The sequence below is a fragment of the Nematostella vectensis genome, chromosome 7 (genome assembly GCF_932526225.1).
Source record: "Nematostella vectensis chromosome 7, jaNemVect1.1, whole genome shotgun sequence".
Taxonomy (NCBI): domain Eukaryota; kingdom Metazoa; phylum Cnidaria; class Anthozoa; order Actiniaria; family Edwardsiidae; genus Nematostella; species Nematostella vectensis.
The window spans coordinates 13264537-13281010 of record NC_064040.1 but is presented as its reverse complement, the minus strand read 5'-3'; the positions used below and the strand labels follow the sequence as shown (position 1 = coordinate 13281010).

The following is a 16474-nucleotide window of genomic DNA, read 5'->3' as shown; positions in this document are numbered from 1 at the left end:
CAGATATCCCAGCCGCCAGAAGGGGTTTATTTACTAAATATTCAAAAAGAATAAGGAAGGGAAACATATATTGTTTTAATTAAATGACAGGAAGGCACTTTTACAAAAAGCTACCCAAATTCTTCAGCCCTTTTTGACTGCAAATTTTTTTTGCCTTACTCTGGACTTACAGCACAACTGTGAACCGTGAACACCTAAAATATAATTGAAAAGTTTATTGCCTTCTGACAAATAATATGCAATAATTCAGACACTTGTTGAGACATGTTTCTAGTTTGCTCAGTTGCGTAGCCAGGGGGGTGGCCTAGGGGGCTCTGCCCCCCACCCTTTTGGCAGCAAAAATACAATAAATGTATGAGACATCATCTAAAATACAGGAGAAAATGCCTTGAAAGTCTCTTTTGGGCCCCCTCCTGTTGAAAATCCTGGCTACGCCGCTGTTACTGTATGAATATCTCGCGAATTATTGGTTGGAACACACATTCCATACAAATTTCTGTATTCAAGGTTTTACTGGTTGCACTGTTAAAACAGTGGTAGTTGTCTTTATTGACTTTTTTATTATTTGTTTATATATATTCATATATTTTGTTTTGTATTAAAAGAACATTTCAAAAATTGGAAAAGAATAAAAGAAAAAGAAAAGATGTTTCAGAGCAAAAATCATTTAAAAACCCTAGAAATAGTGTATTAATTATCAAACCTGAATCACTACCTGTGCATGAATGTCACAATACAACAACTTTTCCTCAAGGTTGTTAAGAAATTCAAGGCTTTACAGGAATGCTTATCAGTTCATCTTGTGGAAGTGAGTCCTGCGCTGAGTGACATTCAAAAGACAACACTGACTGGGATATCAGAGATGACAAATAAAGAGCCCTCTAAGGTATAATCAGGATTAGATGCATACCTGTCAACTCTCCCGCATTATGTGGGATTCTCAAGATTTTGGACCCCTTCTCCTGCTCTCCCACATTGAGCACAAAATCTACTTTTTAGCGATTTTTATCGCTTCCGAAAAATTACTCTTTATAGAAAATAGTCATTTTCCTTATTTCTTTTAAAATATTTAAAAAAATAATTCCCTTGTGCAGCACAATTTATCTTACACCCTGGTGAGATCTATAAGTTGAATAAGTTGGGTATGTATAAGCTCCAAAAATGAATATACCCCACCCCTCCCCCCTGAACATTCTCAAGCCTTGAGATTTTCGGAGGTTGACAGGTATGTAGATGATCTAAGTAAACTAATAACATTATTAATTCTGAAAGGTTATATTAATAGCCTTTAAATACTAGCAGAGCTTCTTAAGACAACACTTCTTAAGGCTAGTTTGAGAATTCTCATTTTATTTCGTTATTTGTGAGCATTCTTGTCAAAAGTTCTATGGGAATCTGAAGACCTGAGTGTTTCAAAACATTACAGGTGTGAATGTATCCCTAAAAGCAGTCACATCTCTGTTCTTGATGCAATAAAAACATAAAAACCTCTAAAAAAAACCTTTTTAACCATTTGACTACATCCAAAAACTTGGAGGTTAATGTGCATGGTCAACAAGATTCGATAGCAGGTTTGGCAAATGTTTCTCCTATTGACACAAACAAACAAAAACGTGAAAGAAAAGAGATGAAACATGGTGAAGTAAACTACCAGGAATAAACAGGAGAAAAACTCTGCTAGTAGGGTAATAATAGCGTGTTTTTTTTTTTCAGGAGAATAAGCCATATTATAAACAATGCTGCTCCAAAGATGGGATTCAAGTCTTTTGGTATTCATCTATAAAAGACATCCCAAAAGGTTGGTTAGCATTAGTGTGATAAACACAACTTTCCACCTGCTGGATGTAAACTGTAACATACTATAATATATTGGCATGCTACAACAGTGGCGGATCCAGGGGTTATTTAGCGCCAGGGCTAAAACACAGGTCACCAGGTCGCGGGGTTGCTAGAAATGTGAAAAGTGATGGGGGTGCGGAAAGAATGGTATACGCGTCAAATATTTGAAAAAAATTCTCCTTCTTTTTGACTAGGCTCGGTTTCCAGCCGTTGTGGTGTCATTTTCTGACGAAATCCTCCCTTGAACCGAGCCTACTTTCTGACAAGCCCTCCATTATTTTGCCAATACAACGGTGTTATTTACAGGCGCATGGCATGGTCATTTTGACTAGTACGCATGGGAATGTATAAGCTCCAAAACTGTTTTTCTTTCCTTCAAATAAAACCATTACCAAATATCGAAAAGGTCCTACTTGATAAACGTATATAACCGATAAATCCTGGACAAATCCTATACAAAAGATAACTATTGTCCATGGATTACTTATTCAGCCTTTTGGGCTTCCTAGAACAAAAGACAACATGTTGGACGTGGTAGAAGTGTATTATCTTTTTCACAGCCAATTTAAAATTCCCATAATAGTTGTCGTTATGCACTTTGCATTGCATTGTTTGAAAATGCTGTATACAGTGTTCCTTACAGTGATTTTGTACTCTTGAAGACCTACCCCGGATCGGAGGTGTTTATATCAAATAATAGCTGTGCCGATATAATTAAAGTTGCATTATGAAGCTGTCGAACAAAAGTCCCTTGTCTTTCTGTCAAGACTGTATCTCCTGAGTATTCATTGCCTTTTCAATTTATCCTCTGTTCATAGAAATCCCTAATTATCGTTGGATGAAAAGTGATCATTTTCAACTCTCTATTCGTAATCCAAGGAGAGCAATGTTGGCGTGACTTTCCGTTAAAACATTTGACTTGCAAAGTAAAAATATCAACTAGATGTTGATTGGACTATTCCTCATTTTCTGGTGAGCCGGCAACATGGCGACCTGGCGGCCTGGCGACCTGGCAACATGGCGACCTGGCGACCTGTGATTTAGCCCCGCCATAGGGCTGTAGCTGCACCTTAAGCTGGAGCTCGTGCAAATTCATGTCCTACCATGTGTCTCCCCATTCTCCTCTTTCAAGACCATTACCTCTTGTCTTTACCTATCTCCCTTCAGGACCATTTCTACTTCTTTCCTCCCATCCCCTTTAGGAACATTTCCCCTTGTTCTTCTCCCATTCCCTTTAGGACCATTTCTCCCTGTTCTCCTCCCATTCCCTTTAGGACCATTTCTCCCTGTTCTCCTCCTATCTTCCTTTAATACCATTATGCCTTGTTCTTCTCCCATCCCCTTAAGGAACATTTCTCCCTGTTCTCCTCCCATCTCTCATTAGGACCATTTCTCCCTCTTCTCCTCCCATCTCCCTTTAGGACCATTGTGCCTCGTTATCCTCCCTTCCCTTCAGGACCGTTTTTCCTTGTTTTCCTCCCATCCCTTAAGGACCATTTTGCCATGTTCTCCTCCCATCTCTCTTTACGACCATTTTGCCTTGTTCTCCTCCCATCTCCCTTTAGGAGCATTGTGCCTCGTTATCCTCCCTTCCCTTCAGGACCTTTTCCACTCCCCCTTTCAGCACAATTTTTTTAATCCTGTATGTGCTCCCGCTAGGACCTTCTTGAGTGTTCAGTTTATTAAACAGAAGCTTCTTCCTCCAACAGCGTATTCGTTTTTCCTTGCACATGAGTTCTTTGATGCTCTTCCCATTCATCAGTTTCAGGTAATGATGCTGTTTTGCCCTCTTCAGGACTCTAAGATATCATTGGCAGATCCAGCGGGTTGCTGCCCCCTTCCCCCTAAACAGGATTGTTTTTAATGCATAGGAACATGCATAGAATATATCAACAGGCAACCCTCATGACACAAGTTTTGGTGCCTTCTTTCCCAATCATCTCTTTAATCATTCATAGAAAAAGACATTCTCTTTTTTAAGAAAGGGCAATGGAAAATTCTTCCTATTTTAGTGGTATGAATTGGCTTTTTAAACATTCGTAGAAAAACACTTTCACTTTTTTTAGAGGACAGATCATGGTTGGAGAGAAGTCTTAGTAGATGTCGACAAAGAACGGTCAGTGAATATGTAGCCTATTTTGCTCATACATTATTGTATTACCCTTGGTATGTTTGGTCCGTCAAATGATGTTGTGTTTTGCCAGGACCCATTCACTGAGGTTCGTGTTGGCACCAGGGCCTACCTTGGCCTCACAAACATACGTCCCAAAAGGGACCTCATCCCGCCAGCTGGAGGTGTGCCCTCAGGGGGGCGTTATCATGGAGGAGATAGGTGAACGGATACGGCATGATGGCGGAAGTGCTTTAATCATTGACTATGGGGAGGATGGTAACAACAGGCACACATTGCGTGTAAGAAGTATAGTGGAGCATGTATAATTATGATATTACAATATTTATGATTTCACATCAGGGGAAATGATGGTTCAATGCTCTTCATATGCCCGGTTATTATTAGTTTCGTGCCTTATTGCCACGGAGTTGGGCCTCGTGTCTGGGCATGCTACCCATTGATCGATTATTACTTCTATGCGCTTCTCTCCTGCAGCTTTAAAAACCAAACATTTAGAGTACCATATCAAGATAGTTTGTTTTAAAAAGAAGGTGGTGGTGGTGGGAGGGGGGGGGGGGGGGGGGTTAGACCCTGAACATTATAAATATCCTCAAAACAGCAGCCTTCAATTACGATTTCATTTTTATTTTAGTCATTTTTTAAGCACAAACTGCACGATGTGCTTGAAGCTCCTGGAACTGCAGACATCACTGCTAACGTTGACTTCCGATTCTTGCGACAAGCAGCCGGAAGTGACGTCAATACTTATGGGCCTGTAACGCAAGTCTCATTTCTGAAAAACATGGGAATTGACCAACGGATGAGGGTATGAAATACAGAACACAGGGGCGGATCTAGCTTTTCGCTAAAGGGGGGGGGGGGGGGGGGGGTTTGGCTCAGTGACAAAGGGGTGAGGGGGTGATTTGTTTTTGTTACATATGGCTTTCTGGTAGCTCAAAGGGGGGGGGGGGGGTTAAACCCTAAACCCTCCCTCTAGATCCGCTACTGGAACATGCTGAACCAGATCATTTTCACCGGAGCACTTATAGAGTTATGCAGTATAGAGTAACAACGGCAACAGCAGGTAGAACTTGACCGCTCAATTCTAAACTCGTTTCTATAAAATATTCAGCACACACATACCCATCCTCGGCTTTCAGCGCAAACTTTCCCGCCCTCGCTAGACCGTGATACGTGTGTGTTGTATACAAGAGGTGTACATTTCATGTCTAGCTCTCAGAATTTTCACTTGTTCTCTGCCGTCGCCGTCACCCTTGCTCACTTTTTACTCGTCTTGCATACTTTTGTTTTCTGGAAACTTGCCCATCCGATGTGCTTTCAAGTTGTTGAAATATTGCCTTGCTGTAACGTTTCGTCTTGAATAAAGTACGATAACCAGTTCCGTAGCAGTCCTATTTCCGTAGCACTCAGCCCTTGTTTTTATCTTTTTGCCTCGAATATTGTAGATTTGAACAATCCAAAACTATCTAAATGATACAAAACTATTAACCTTTCCTGAGATATAAATGTATGCTACATTAGCATAATTTAACATAAGTTAAAATCGAGGATGACCGCTGGCGCCTGGGCCTATTTCCATTCAAGCCGTGGCACGTTTGCACTCTCTCTTGAATTCCTGCAAATTCATGACTCAGCACGGGATTCGGGGATATTGTGCCCCTCCCACCACTCCCTAATGTGGAGCGTATCTATTGGGTAAGTATATTCCACCGTTAGGTATGACAGGTATCCCCCGGGAGGGAGGGAGGAGCTGTGGCCCGGAGGCCCGGCTTCTCATGTGCGCTTGGTTAGGAGGTCACCAAGCTATTCGATACCTGACCCCAAACTTATCAGACGATAAGTTTAAATCCAGCTTATTTCATCCAATGGTTTTTTGTTTTTACCCTGGTTCCAGAGCCTCGAACGTCTCGCTATTTAGTTACCAGCGAGGTGTCTCGTCTAACACCTACTAAATAGAGAGACGTTCGAGGCTCTGGAACCAGGGTAGTGTGTTTTTGGTTTGACTGCAGATATAAAGCCGCGAAAAGGATTGATTTGATTATCCCGTTCTCAATTAATCATTTTAATCCCAGTAATGTTATTTCTAAACGGTTAATTTTTATTATGAGGGCCTTTTATTTCAGTGATTCGGCTGAATAAAGAACTTCATTTTAAAGATAAACCTCATTGATATTGTTAGCGCTCGATAAAATATTATTCTATATTAAAATAATTACTAAAACGGTGATTTATATATCAATATGCGAGGATGATTAAATAAAACGGCAAAGATTAACCATTGTTAAATTATCAGCTGGCTAACTTACAAAGGGATATGGGATTATTGCAGAACTACGACAACAACGCATTGGCGGCCGTAGCATTCACATTTTATTCTTGTAAATAAAAACGGCAAAATAAATCACCCTATTCTAGGCTCACCTTATCCTCTACATTTTTGCATTTTGTCTATTTTGCCGTTTCAGTATTTGTGTGGGTTGTGGCATTTATTTTTGAAAAATTCTATCAAACCGTTTTGTTTCTTGCAATATGGATTTGTTAGCGACACGCGAGCGAAAGCCCATTGACGATTGTTGGTTTGTTAACCTGCTGCATTGCGAAGTTAAAATTTATTTTAATACATTAATTTTAAGCAAAAAGGAAGGGGTGTGATATGTTATTCAGTAAATATGTTTTTATTGATTCTCAAATTAAAAAAACTCGTACCAGACGACAGAATTTTTGAGTGATACGGAACTATGCCCGCTGCTACGGAACTACTCCCACTACGTGCAAACAAAAAAAAAAAACAACATATAAATCAATAATATATAGATTTAGGCATTCCCTTAAAGCGGAGCTCCAAACGACCAAGTCTTTGCTTAATTTTCGCTTAATAATTTAAGAAATTTTAAATATTATTATTAATCACGCGCCCAATTTGTTAAACCCCCTTCCCCCCATATAACACACACATAACAAGTTTAACTGTCATACGATGTTTCGGCGTCAGGGTAGTTTGACTTTTAGTGACGTCATCGATCACGTCATGCATCACGTGACCATATCTTGGTACCGCCCGTGATACATACATGACACCTACCAAGTTTGGTTGTTATACAATTTTTCTTGACGTCACAAAACACGTGACCATATTGTTGCACCCCACTTGACACCTACATGGCACCTACCAAGTTTGGTTGCCATACGGACGGATATCGCGTCACCAAAACGCGATTTTTACGAACGCGATTCGATTGGTTACCAATATTTGTTACCATATTTTTCTTATATACCACTTTTTCTTAGGTATGGGGCTCCGCTAAAATGTGAAAATGTGTAGTCTTTTCTATGCATAAGTACATTCGTAGTCGTCTTAGAAAAAATAATAAGCATTGGGCCCGCAAAATAGCAATTTTAATATGAAGTGATACGGCACTGGCCATCGTACTGTATTTCTGTTTTGTTTAACATAGTTTTCCAGCGAAACCCGAAAACTTCAACTTTACCGTTAGGAAAACAAACCTCGTGAAAATTAGGGTGGCAAACTTTTGCGCGCCCTGTCTTTTGGCGCCAAAATAATAACGAATTTAAAAGCACACCAGCAAACACACATTGGCATCAGTCGGGCCAAGACGGGACGCTAGCACAGTCTATTACCCGTGCACTTCGTTTGATTCGAAGTCGCCCTGCAGTCTTTTGCCGATGAAGTTTAACTGAGGCAAACCGGCTATGCCATGCTGACGAGTCCTAATAAGGACGAAACAGCTGTCCATGGTTGCCGAACTGCACGGGTGATAGACTGTGCTAGCGTCCCGTCTTGGCCCGACTGATGCCAATGTGTGTATGCGAGTGTGCTTTTAAAGTCCACATTTATGTATACATACTCGCAAGGATAGTTTGGCTATCCGACGGAGTTTTAGACTAGCAAAGGTCGCATGCGTGATCTGCACAATTGGCATCACGCTAGCCCGGTCGCAGCTCTAGATCCCACATGGATCTAAGCTATGGTTTAAAGCAATCCGTTTGAGTCGAAGTCGCCCTGCAGTCTTGCCGATGAAGTTTAACTGAGGCAAACCGGCTATGCCATGCTGACGAGTCCTAATAAGGACGAAACAGCTGTCCATGGTTGCCGAACTACACGTTCTACTAGCGTCCCGTCTTGGCCCGACTGATGCCAATGTGTGTATGCTAGTGTGCTTTTAAAGTCCACAAAATAATAACGAGAAGCAACTTATTCAGCGCTCAGCGCTTACGAATCAGCCTTTTCATTGCCAGAAAAGACTTATTTTTATTGAAATTGTTTATCGCTTTTTGGCGTGAGAGGGGGGGGGGGGGGGGGGGATTTCTGTGCTTATATATTTTGGCGTGCGTTTGCCATAAAGTCACGTGTCTCCTTAGTGCAAGTCCCCTACTGGAAATAGCAATTAGAAGTTAGCAATGGGTAAGCTATTTAGCGAGTGTAAAGATATATGTAGTAGAAAATAGAAAATATTTGGAGTTATCGAGGGGTCAAGCTATAGTGACTATTATTTCTCTACGAACAGATCCTGCTATCCAAGGCGTCACCAGACCAGGCCAAGCAACTCTACAGCGGCTACAAAATGCTGACGGAAGAAATGGGCGAGAAATTCAAAGTATTTGCAGTCACAGATCGACAGAGCCCAGAGCCCGCGGCCGTCGCCCAGTGACGTAATTGCGAGAGGTATGACGTAACGTTAGACGTTGTGACGCAGTGACGCAACTGTCACCACCACCACAGCTGTCTTGTGGATAATACATATCTCCTGAAGCCTACAGTTTGATACGTCATCCAAGTGTCGAGTTGTATATGTGAACAGCATGCTTGGACGCAATTTAACATGGCGTCGTAATCATGTTGATGTGATACAGAATGATAGCCAGAAAATGGTTTTGGCAATTGTGCTCCGGGAATATCTTAGTTAGATTCACAACATCAACGTTGGCCTCGTTCGACGTCATGTTGAATTGCGTCTCCTAAAATCGTCCCAATGCTGTTCCCTTATCGATTCCAAATTCCACGCCGCAAACCCGCGCAAGAAATTCAATCTCTTTATTAGGGCCCTATGATTTGGTCAGTCTGGCAGTGGTATATGTATGTGACCAAGAGATGTTTTTTTTTCTGGTGACATGATCGATGGAAAAACTTGTCAGTCAATTCCTTTTTTGAAAGAGCATAAAAATCAGGGCTCTAAAGGGCGAGAATCTGGACGACACGTTCGTTGGTAATTAATTTGCAGTAATTGCTGTTATAGACATTCTGGTGTCATGGAAACGTTCTCAATTATATTAATAAGTTGACAGTATGTCGTAGACCCAAAATGATTGTTTAGAAAAAAATTAGCTAAAAAGCATTGTCACTTCGATATGGTGTTAGTTTTCTTACCAAAAAACTAGTTTAAGTGGGTCATGTACCCTCAAACAGTAAGTCTCAAATAAATTAAGTAAAAAAAATTAATAAAAAGGAGAGTACATCTCGATTCTAACACAGTCACAAATTAACGGGGTTATTCCGACCAATTACTCGTTACATGATATATTCAAAAATAAGCTGTATTATACCTTTTTGTTATAGTAAGTAAGGTAACACTTTTCTGGCGAAACGCCGGAAAATGGAAAATGAAGTCCTTATGCCACACTTTCTACGCTAACCTGAAGATGCTTATGCTTATTTGCATGGCTGTTTTTGCATCATCTCGTTCCTGACATGCTATTCGTGCGCGTGTGATTGACATGTTGGATCTTTGAATATCTGGCAACCAACGTTTTTTTTTGTAATTTAGTTAAGATTCTCCGTCCGGCTTGTCAGATGCGTGATGTAATTTTACTACATCTATATCTTGTCAGTTCCATCTCTATCGTGTGACCACTGCATTCGGTCACCGTTGCCATGGATGAAGTCATCATTTCTCGTTTATTTTCGCGCGCTTTTCTCATGTCGTACCGCCTCGTCTTGGCGCAACAGCCGGCACGGCCTCCAATCATCTCCACAAACTTATCCCGAAAGCATTTGACGCATGTAAAATAAATGGCTGGGTTTACTGCCGAGTTGAATATGAATAGGGTCATATTTATTTCGGCGAAATTGGGCATAGTTATGCCTATCTTTTCTTGGAACGTTTCAAGAATAAACGTGATTCCACCAATTCCGAAAACAACGAAGAAAATTGATGTTATGGTAAAAAGAGCAGCAACAGTTCTCTTTTTCTCCTTCCAGCGTCTATGTGTAATAGCTACTGGAATGTTCAGACCGGGCTGGTCCTTTTTCCATATTTTTTGGATCGTTTTTGTGTACATAAAAAATATGGCAATCGCAGGGAATACAAATGTACAAATCAGAATTAACACAGAATATGCATAATTGTTGATATTATTAAACGTTTTCGCGCACCCGTCCTCTCGTAATTCCGCATCCACAATCTCAGGGATTGTTAGTGCTATACCCAAAAGCCAGCAAGAAGAAACCAACCACCTCAGCCTTTTCCTGGTGATGTGCCAGTTTCTCTTGAATGGAAACACGACCGCGACGTAGCGTTCAAATGCAATCAATGTCAGTAGTCCAGGCGAGACAGTGGCTGAAAGCCACATGATCTGCACACTTTTACACACACCATCTGCCACCGCTACATTTGTGTTGTTTCTGATGATGTTTAGAACAGAAGGCGCTTCCATGAATTGCGTTAAAATCACAATTGAAAAGAAGAAAAATACGCTGCTCACAATGTCCAATATGGCGATGTTCAGCAGAAGATAATTCATGGGTGTTTGAAGTACCTTGACTTGGTGAATTATCCTGAAAATCACAGAATTTCCCGCCATCGCTATCAATGATAGCAAAATCTGTACTGAAGTTAAGATGATATCTTGTGTCGATCTCATTTTTGGAGTAGATTTTATCCGTCTCCAATACAAACAAAGTTATTCTTTAATTGACACCAACCGTCCGCTTCCACTTGTTCTTATAATGACGCTGTTAACCTTAGAAACGTTAGTGAAGTACTTTGGAAATAGGTTTGATAGCAACAATAAACCGCCTTTTTACAATGTTCAATATGGCGATGTTTAGTAACTGTTTGCAGTTTTTGGCCGTATTGTTCTGCAAATTACAAAGTCACCCGCAACCGCTATCAGCGATAACACAAGCTGTATTAGAACAGATGGTAAACTAATTCTGAAAAGTCGACAGTCGCAGAGAGCTGCAGAAATCTAAAAAGGTTTTTCTGGTGGCATTATTCATATGTGTAATAGTTGTTTTTTTTTTGTTACATTTGTGTTATCTTGTAATATATGTAATTATGTTTTTAGATAGATGCAAGTGGGAATCACCTTCAATAAAAGGAAAATAGAATTAATTGAACTGATATTGCTACAAGGTAGCATAGATGTTATATATATTAGTCCGCTTAAAACATTTTCGTCTGAGGGAAGCTCTAGATCTAATATGTAAGCATGACACTTAATAATCTATCTGTAAAGCTTCAGAAAATGGAAAGTATGCCTGAATTCCCAAACAGTTGCTTCCAGTATTTCAGCCAAACAAAACTAGGAGAAAATGATAATGTAAAAATCTCACGATGAAAAAGAAGTTTAAGATTTAGATATTTGGCTCAAATATTTTGAGATTATGCAAAATCGCTTTAGATTAAAGAATAAGCTAGAAAAATATAAGCATGGCAAAGACAATGGGGGTGCTCTATTATCTGTCAAATGTTAGAATGAAATATTTATGATAAAAAGGAGAATAGAGAATGTTCCTTGTCGCATCGTTTCCAAATTTATCAATGACAAAAAGATGATCGTGTATTCGTTAAAGCATACAACCACCATTGACTGATAAGAAATGAAATTTAACTGGAAAAAGGGGTTAAACAATCTCCCGTCGCTAAAACGCGGAAACAATTAAAGCTAGCCAGTGCTTCCTAAGCCTACTTCATCCGAGAATGGCTTACTTCAGCCTTCATGTGGCGGATTTCCCTTTATTTCATTTGATATTTTATTTGATTGTTTCAACTTGTTTTCAAATTCAGGAGATTTTCAATCGAACCCAGACAGGAAAGTAGTTGTGCATTTAAACCAATTATTTTAAGTTTCATACAAAAATGCTTCAAACAGTCTCTTTTTAAAATAAATTGTCAAATAAACAAATGGATTTACTGCTGAGTTGAACCTGTAATCAGGGAATGTAATAGAAATATTATCCCATGCTTCGGAATTTTTTTTTGTAAAGCATGTAGAACAAAGACAATCGCCCCATTTCCAAACACGACAAAGAAAACAATAACAGTCAATAGAACAGTAAAAATTATCTTTTCTCTTTCTTGAGTTTTCGCAAGAGTTCGTCTGGGAGATTAGCCATTGCCTCGTCCTTTTCACATATATTTTGTATTGTTTTTGTGTACATGAAAGAAATGGCAACCACAGGGAACACAAATGTGAATAACAGAAAGACGACCGAATAAACATCATCATTATTCATCTCAGGTGTGTTTTGAGCTACCCTTAACATCCAGCAAAGTGAAACCAACCACAGTTTTTTTCCTGGTGATGCGCCAGTTTCTCTTGAATGGAAACACGATCGCGACGTAGCTTTTAAATGCAGTCAATGTCAGTGGCCCAGGCGAGACATTATCCCGTGGTCGGGGGTATTCACCTGCTGTAAATAACTCTAAATAGAGCATTCATAAAAAGGAATTGTCAATGCAAATGTGTCAAAATATTTTCACATAAATGAGCTATATAAATGACAAATATAAATTAGTTGGAGACCTTCGTCTGCTTAGCTGCAACTTCGACAATATGTTAACAGCACTCGAAACTTTCTTAACGTCTATACAGATTTTGTTATCACTGATAGCTATGGCTGGGAATTCTGTGATTTTCAGGATAATTCACCAAGTCAAGGCGCTTCAAACGCCCATGAATTATCTTATGCTGAACATCGACATATTGGACATTGTGAGCAGCGTGTTTTTCTTCTTTTCAATTGTGATTTTAACGCAATTCATGGAAGCGCCTTCTGTTCTAAACATCATCAGAAACAACACGAATGTAGCGGTGGCAGATGGTGTGTGTAAAAGTGTGCAGATCATGTGGCTTACAGCCACTGTCTCGCCTGGACTACTGACATTGATTGCATTTGAACGCTACGTCGCGGTCGTGTTTCCATTCAAGAGAAACTGGCACATCACCAGGAAAAGGCTGAGGTGGTTGGTTCCACTTTGCTGGATCTTTGGGGTAGCTCTAAACGTACCTGAGATGGTGGACTATGAATTCCAAGGAAATGCTTGCATAAAATCGTTTAGTCATATAAACAATGAGGTTTATTCGGTCGTCTTTCTGTTATTCACATTTGTGCTCCCTGTGATTGCCATTTCTTTCATGTACACAAAAACAATACATAAAATATGGAAAAAGGACGAAGCAACGGCTAATCTCCCAGACGGACTCTTGCGAAACCGCAAAATAGAGAAAAAGAGAATAGTTACTGTTCTGTTGACGGTGACTATTATTTTCTTTGTCGTGTTTGGGAATGGAGCTATTATGTTTGTTCTATATGCTTTTGACAAAATGTCGCGAAGACTGGGATACTATTTTTATTACATTTACCAAACCCTTTTTATTTTCAACTCGGTAGTAAATCCAGTCGTTTATTTGACATGTGTCAAACGCTTTCGGGATGAGTTTTTGAAGATAGTACGAGTTTTTATCAGCTGCTGTACAGAGGCAAAGCGGTACGATATGCAAAAAGCGCGCGAAAACAGGCGAGGGACAATGACGTCATCTATAGCAACGTTTCCAGAATATAATGGTATAGTTATTGAGATAAAAGTTTTGAACTAGAATAATAAAAGTCAGTTTTAAAAAGTGATAATTCTGCTTTCATAAATAAAAATAGAGAGTTTTTTTCAGCTGCTGAACAGAGACAAAGCGGTACGATATGCAAAAAGCGCGCGAAAACAGGCGAGGGACAATGCGTTATCTATAGCAACGTTACCAGAATGTAATGGTATAGTTATTGAGATAAAAGTTTTGAACTAGTGATAATTCTTCTTTCATAAATATAAAAAGAGAGAGACTGTTTGAAGTGTTTTGTGAGACCTTAAGGTTAGACCATATTACCGCGAACGGCAAACCGTAGGCGGCGGTTTGCGGTTTCACGTTAGACGTATGCCCATTTTTGGAATTAAGATTCGAGGTTTCTGTCCAAATCATTGTATAGCAATGGCCATCTAAAAGGAACCATCTAAAACATTGCTATAACAAAACTGTTACGGAAACAAGGTCTTTGCATCGATAAGCTTACGATTTTCTTCAAATCAATAGGTTTGCCAAAAAGCATGGAACTCGGCGCCACGTTTGTTTTCATTCATGACGACCACTTTGACTTTGCGCTTAAAAAAATATTCTCAAAAGTATTTTTTTTATTGTAAAACAAAAATCAGTTGAAAGGTAACACATAGTAAAAGCTAACTTTCTGTGTTTAACGTGGGATTTCGGTGTTCAAAAATACGAAAAACCTTGCCATGAATGACTTACCTCTAGAAGGAGTCCCATCAGTTCAAAACGTGAACTTCGAACGGCAAACGCGACGGCAAGCCCCGGTCACGTGACCGCTTGCGGTTCGCGGTCAGCCAGAAATCGCCAAAAACCTGGATCTTAAGGTCTCTAATAATTGGTGAAATTAACGCACAACTACTCTCCTGCGTTCGATTGAAAATCTCCTGAGTTTGAAAACAAGCGGAAACAATTACATGAAATAATAAATGAATCCGCAGCATGAAGGCCAAAGTGAGCCATTCTCATAACACAATCAACGGATGAAGAAGGCTTAAAAGCAATGGCTAGCTGTAATTATTACCGCTTCTTTTAGCGTCGGGAGCTTTGCTTTTCCTACTTTTCCAGATAAAATTTAATTTCTAATCAGTTTATGGTGGCAATGTGCTTTAACGAATCCACTAGCCTCTTATTGTCATTTGTAAATTTGGAAGCGATGACACACACACAAAAACTTTCTCTCCTTTGTCCTTGCCGTGCTTATTTGTTTCTACTGGCTAAAGAAAGCGATTTATAGTATTATTTCAAGATATCTGAGCCTAATATATAAATCTTAAACTTTTTTTATCGTGAGTTTTTTAAATCATGATTTTCTACTAGTTTTGTCTATCTGAATTACTGGAAGCAATTCAGGCAGACTTCTTATTTCCTCTTTTCCAATAGATAATTAGGTGTCATGCTTACATATCACTTCTAGAGCTTTCCCAAGAATAAAATAATTTAAGGCGGACTGATATTGGCTATAATTACAAAACTAATAAGACAGAATGTATTATCACATCTATGCTACCTTGTAGCAATATCAGTTCATTTATAATTCCATTGTCCTTTTATTGAAGGTGTTCCCACTTGCATCTATCTATATACATAATTACATATATTACAAGATAACACAAATGTAGCAAAAAACAAAACAAAACAACAACAACCATTTTAATGCAAATACACATCAGAAAAACATATTCAGATTTCGGTAGCTCTCTGCATCTGTCGACTTTTTCAGAATTAGTTTACCGTCTCTTCTAATACAGCGTGTGTTAACGGTTGCAAGGGGCCTTGCAGAACAATACACAGTCAAGGAACTGCAAACAGTTACTAATTATCTTTTGCTAAACAAACATCGCCACGTTGAACTTTGTAAGCAGCAGTTTATTCCTGCTATTGAACTTACTTTCAACGTAGTTCACTTACGGGTCTAGGGTCAAAGCGTCATTATAAGAACAAGTGGAAGCGGACGGTGTGTGTCAATTAAAGAATAACTTTGTTTGTATTGGAAACGGATAAAATCTCCCAGAACATAACTACTACAAAAATGAGATCGACACAAGATATCATCATCTGTGATTTTCAGGATAATTCACCAAATGAAGGCGCTTCAAACAGCCATGAATTATCTTCTGCTGGAAAAAAGCCATATTGGACATTGTGAGCAGCGTATTTTTCTTCTTTTCTGTTGTGATTTTAACGCAATTCATGGAAGCGCCTTCTGTTCTAAGCATCATCAGAAACAACACGAATGTAGCGGATGGCAGATGGTGTGTGTAAAAGTGTGCAGATCATGTGGCTTTCAGCCACTGTCTCGCCTGGACTACTGACATTGATTGCATTTGAACGTGGTCGTGTTTCCATTCAAGAGAAACTGGCACATCACCAGGAAAAGGCTGAGGTGGTTGGTTTCTTCTTGCCGGCTTTTGGGTATAGCGCTTACAATCCCTGAGATTGTGGATGCGGAATTACGAGAGGACGGGTGCGCGAAAACGTTTAATAATATAAACAATTATGCATATTCTGTGTTTATTCTGATTTGTACATTTGTATTCCCTGCGATTGCCATATTTTTCATGTACACAAAAACGATACAAAAAATATGGAAAAAGGACCATCCTGGTCTGAACATTCCAGTAGCTATTACACAGAGACGCTGGAAGGAGAAAAAGAAAATTGTTG

General features: G+C 39.5%; 1 protein-coding gene and 1 long non-coding RNA gene across 3 annotated transcripts in view; one reads left to right on the top strand and one right to left on the bottom strand.

Annotated features, from left to right (window-relative positions):
• Window positions 1–16474, top strand: part of LOC5508247 (protein arginine methyltransferase NDUFAF7, mitochondrial) — a 28388-nt gene that overhangs the window by 2848 nt on the left and 9066 nt on the right. For both annotated transcript variants that reach the window (XM_001628798.3, XM_032377024.2), the window contains exons 6-12: window positions 755–886; window positions 1714–1798; window positions 3549–3607; window positions 3906–3955; window positions 4044–4251; window positions 4605–4778; window positions 8500–8657. In XM_001628798.3, the coding sequence (XP_001628848.2) occupies window positions 755–886; window positions 1714–1798; window positions 3549–3607; window positions 3906–3955; window positions 4044–4251; window positions 4605–4778; window positions 8500–8643 (852 nt within the window). In that variant the 3' untranslated portion in view covers window positions 8644–8657. The remainder of the gene's footprint in view (window positions 1–754; window positions 887–1713; window positions 1799–3548; window positions 3608–3905; window positions 3956–4043; window positions 4252–4604; window positions 4779–8499; window positions 8658–16474) is intronic.
• LOC125568330 lies at window positions 4580–14702 on the bottom strand. Its single transcript, XR_007312245.1, has 2 exons — window positions 14510–14702; window positions 4580–4745 (listed from the first exon to the last, which is right to left on the bottom strand). It is a non-coding gene; the product is annotated as an uncharacterized LOC125568330 (long non-coding RNA).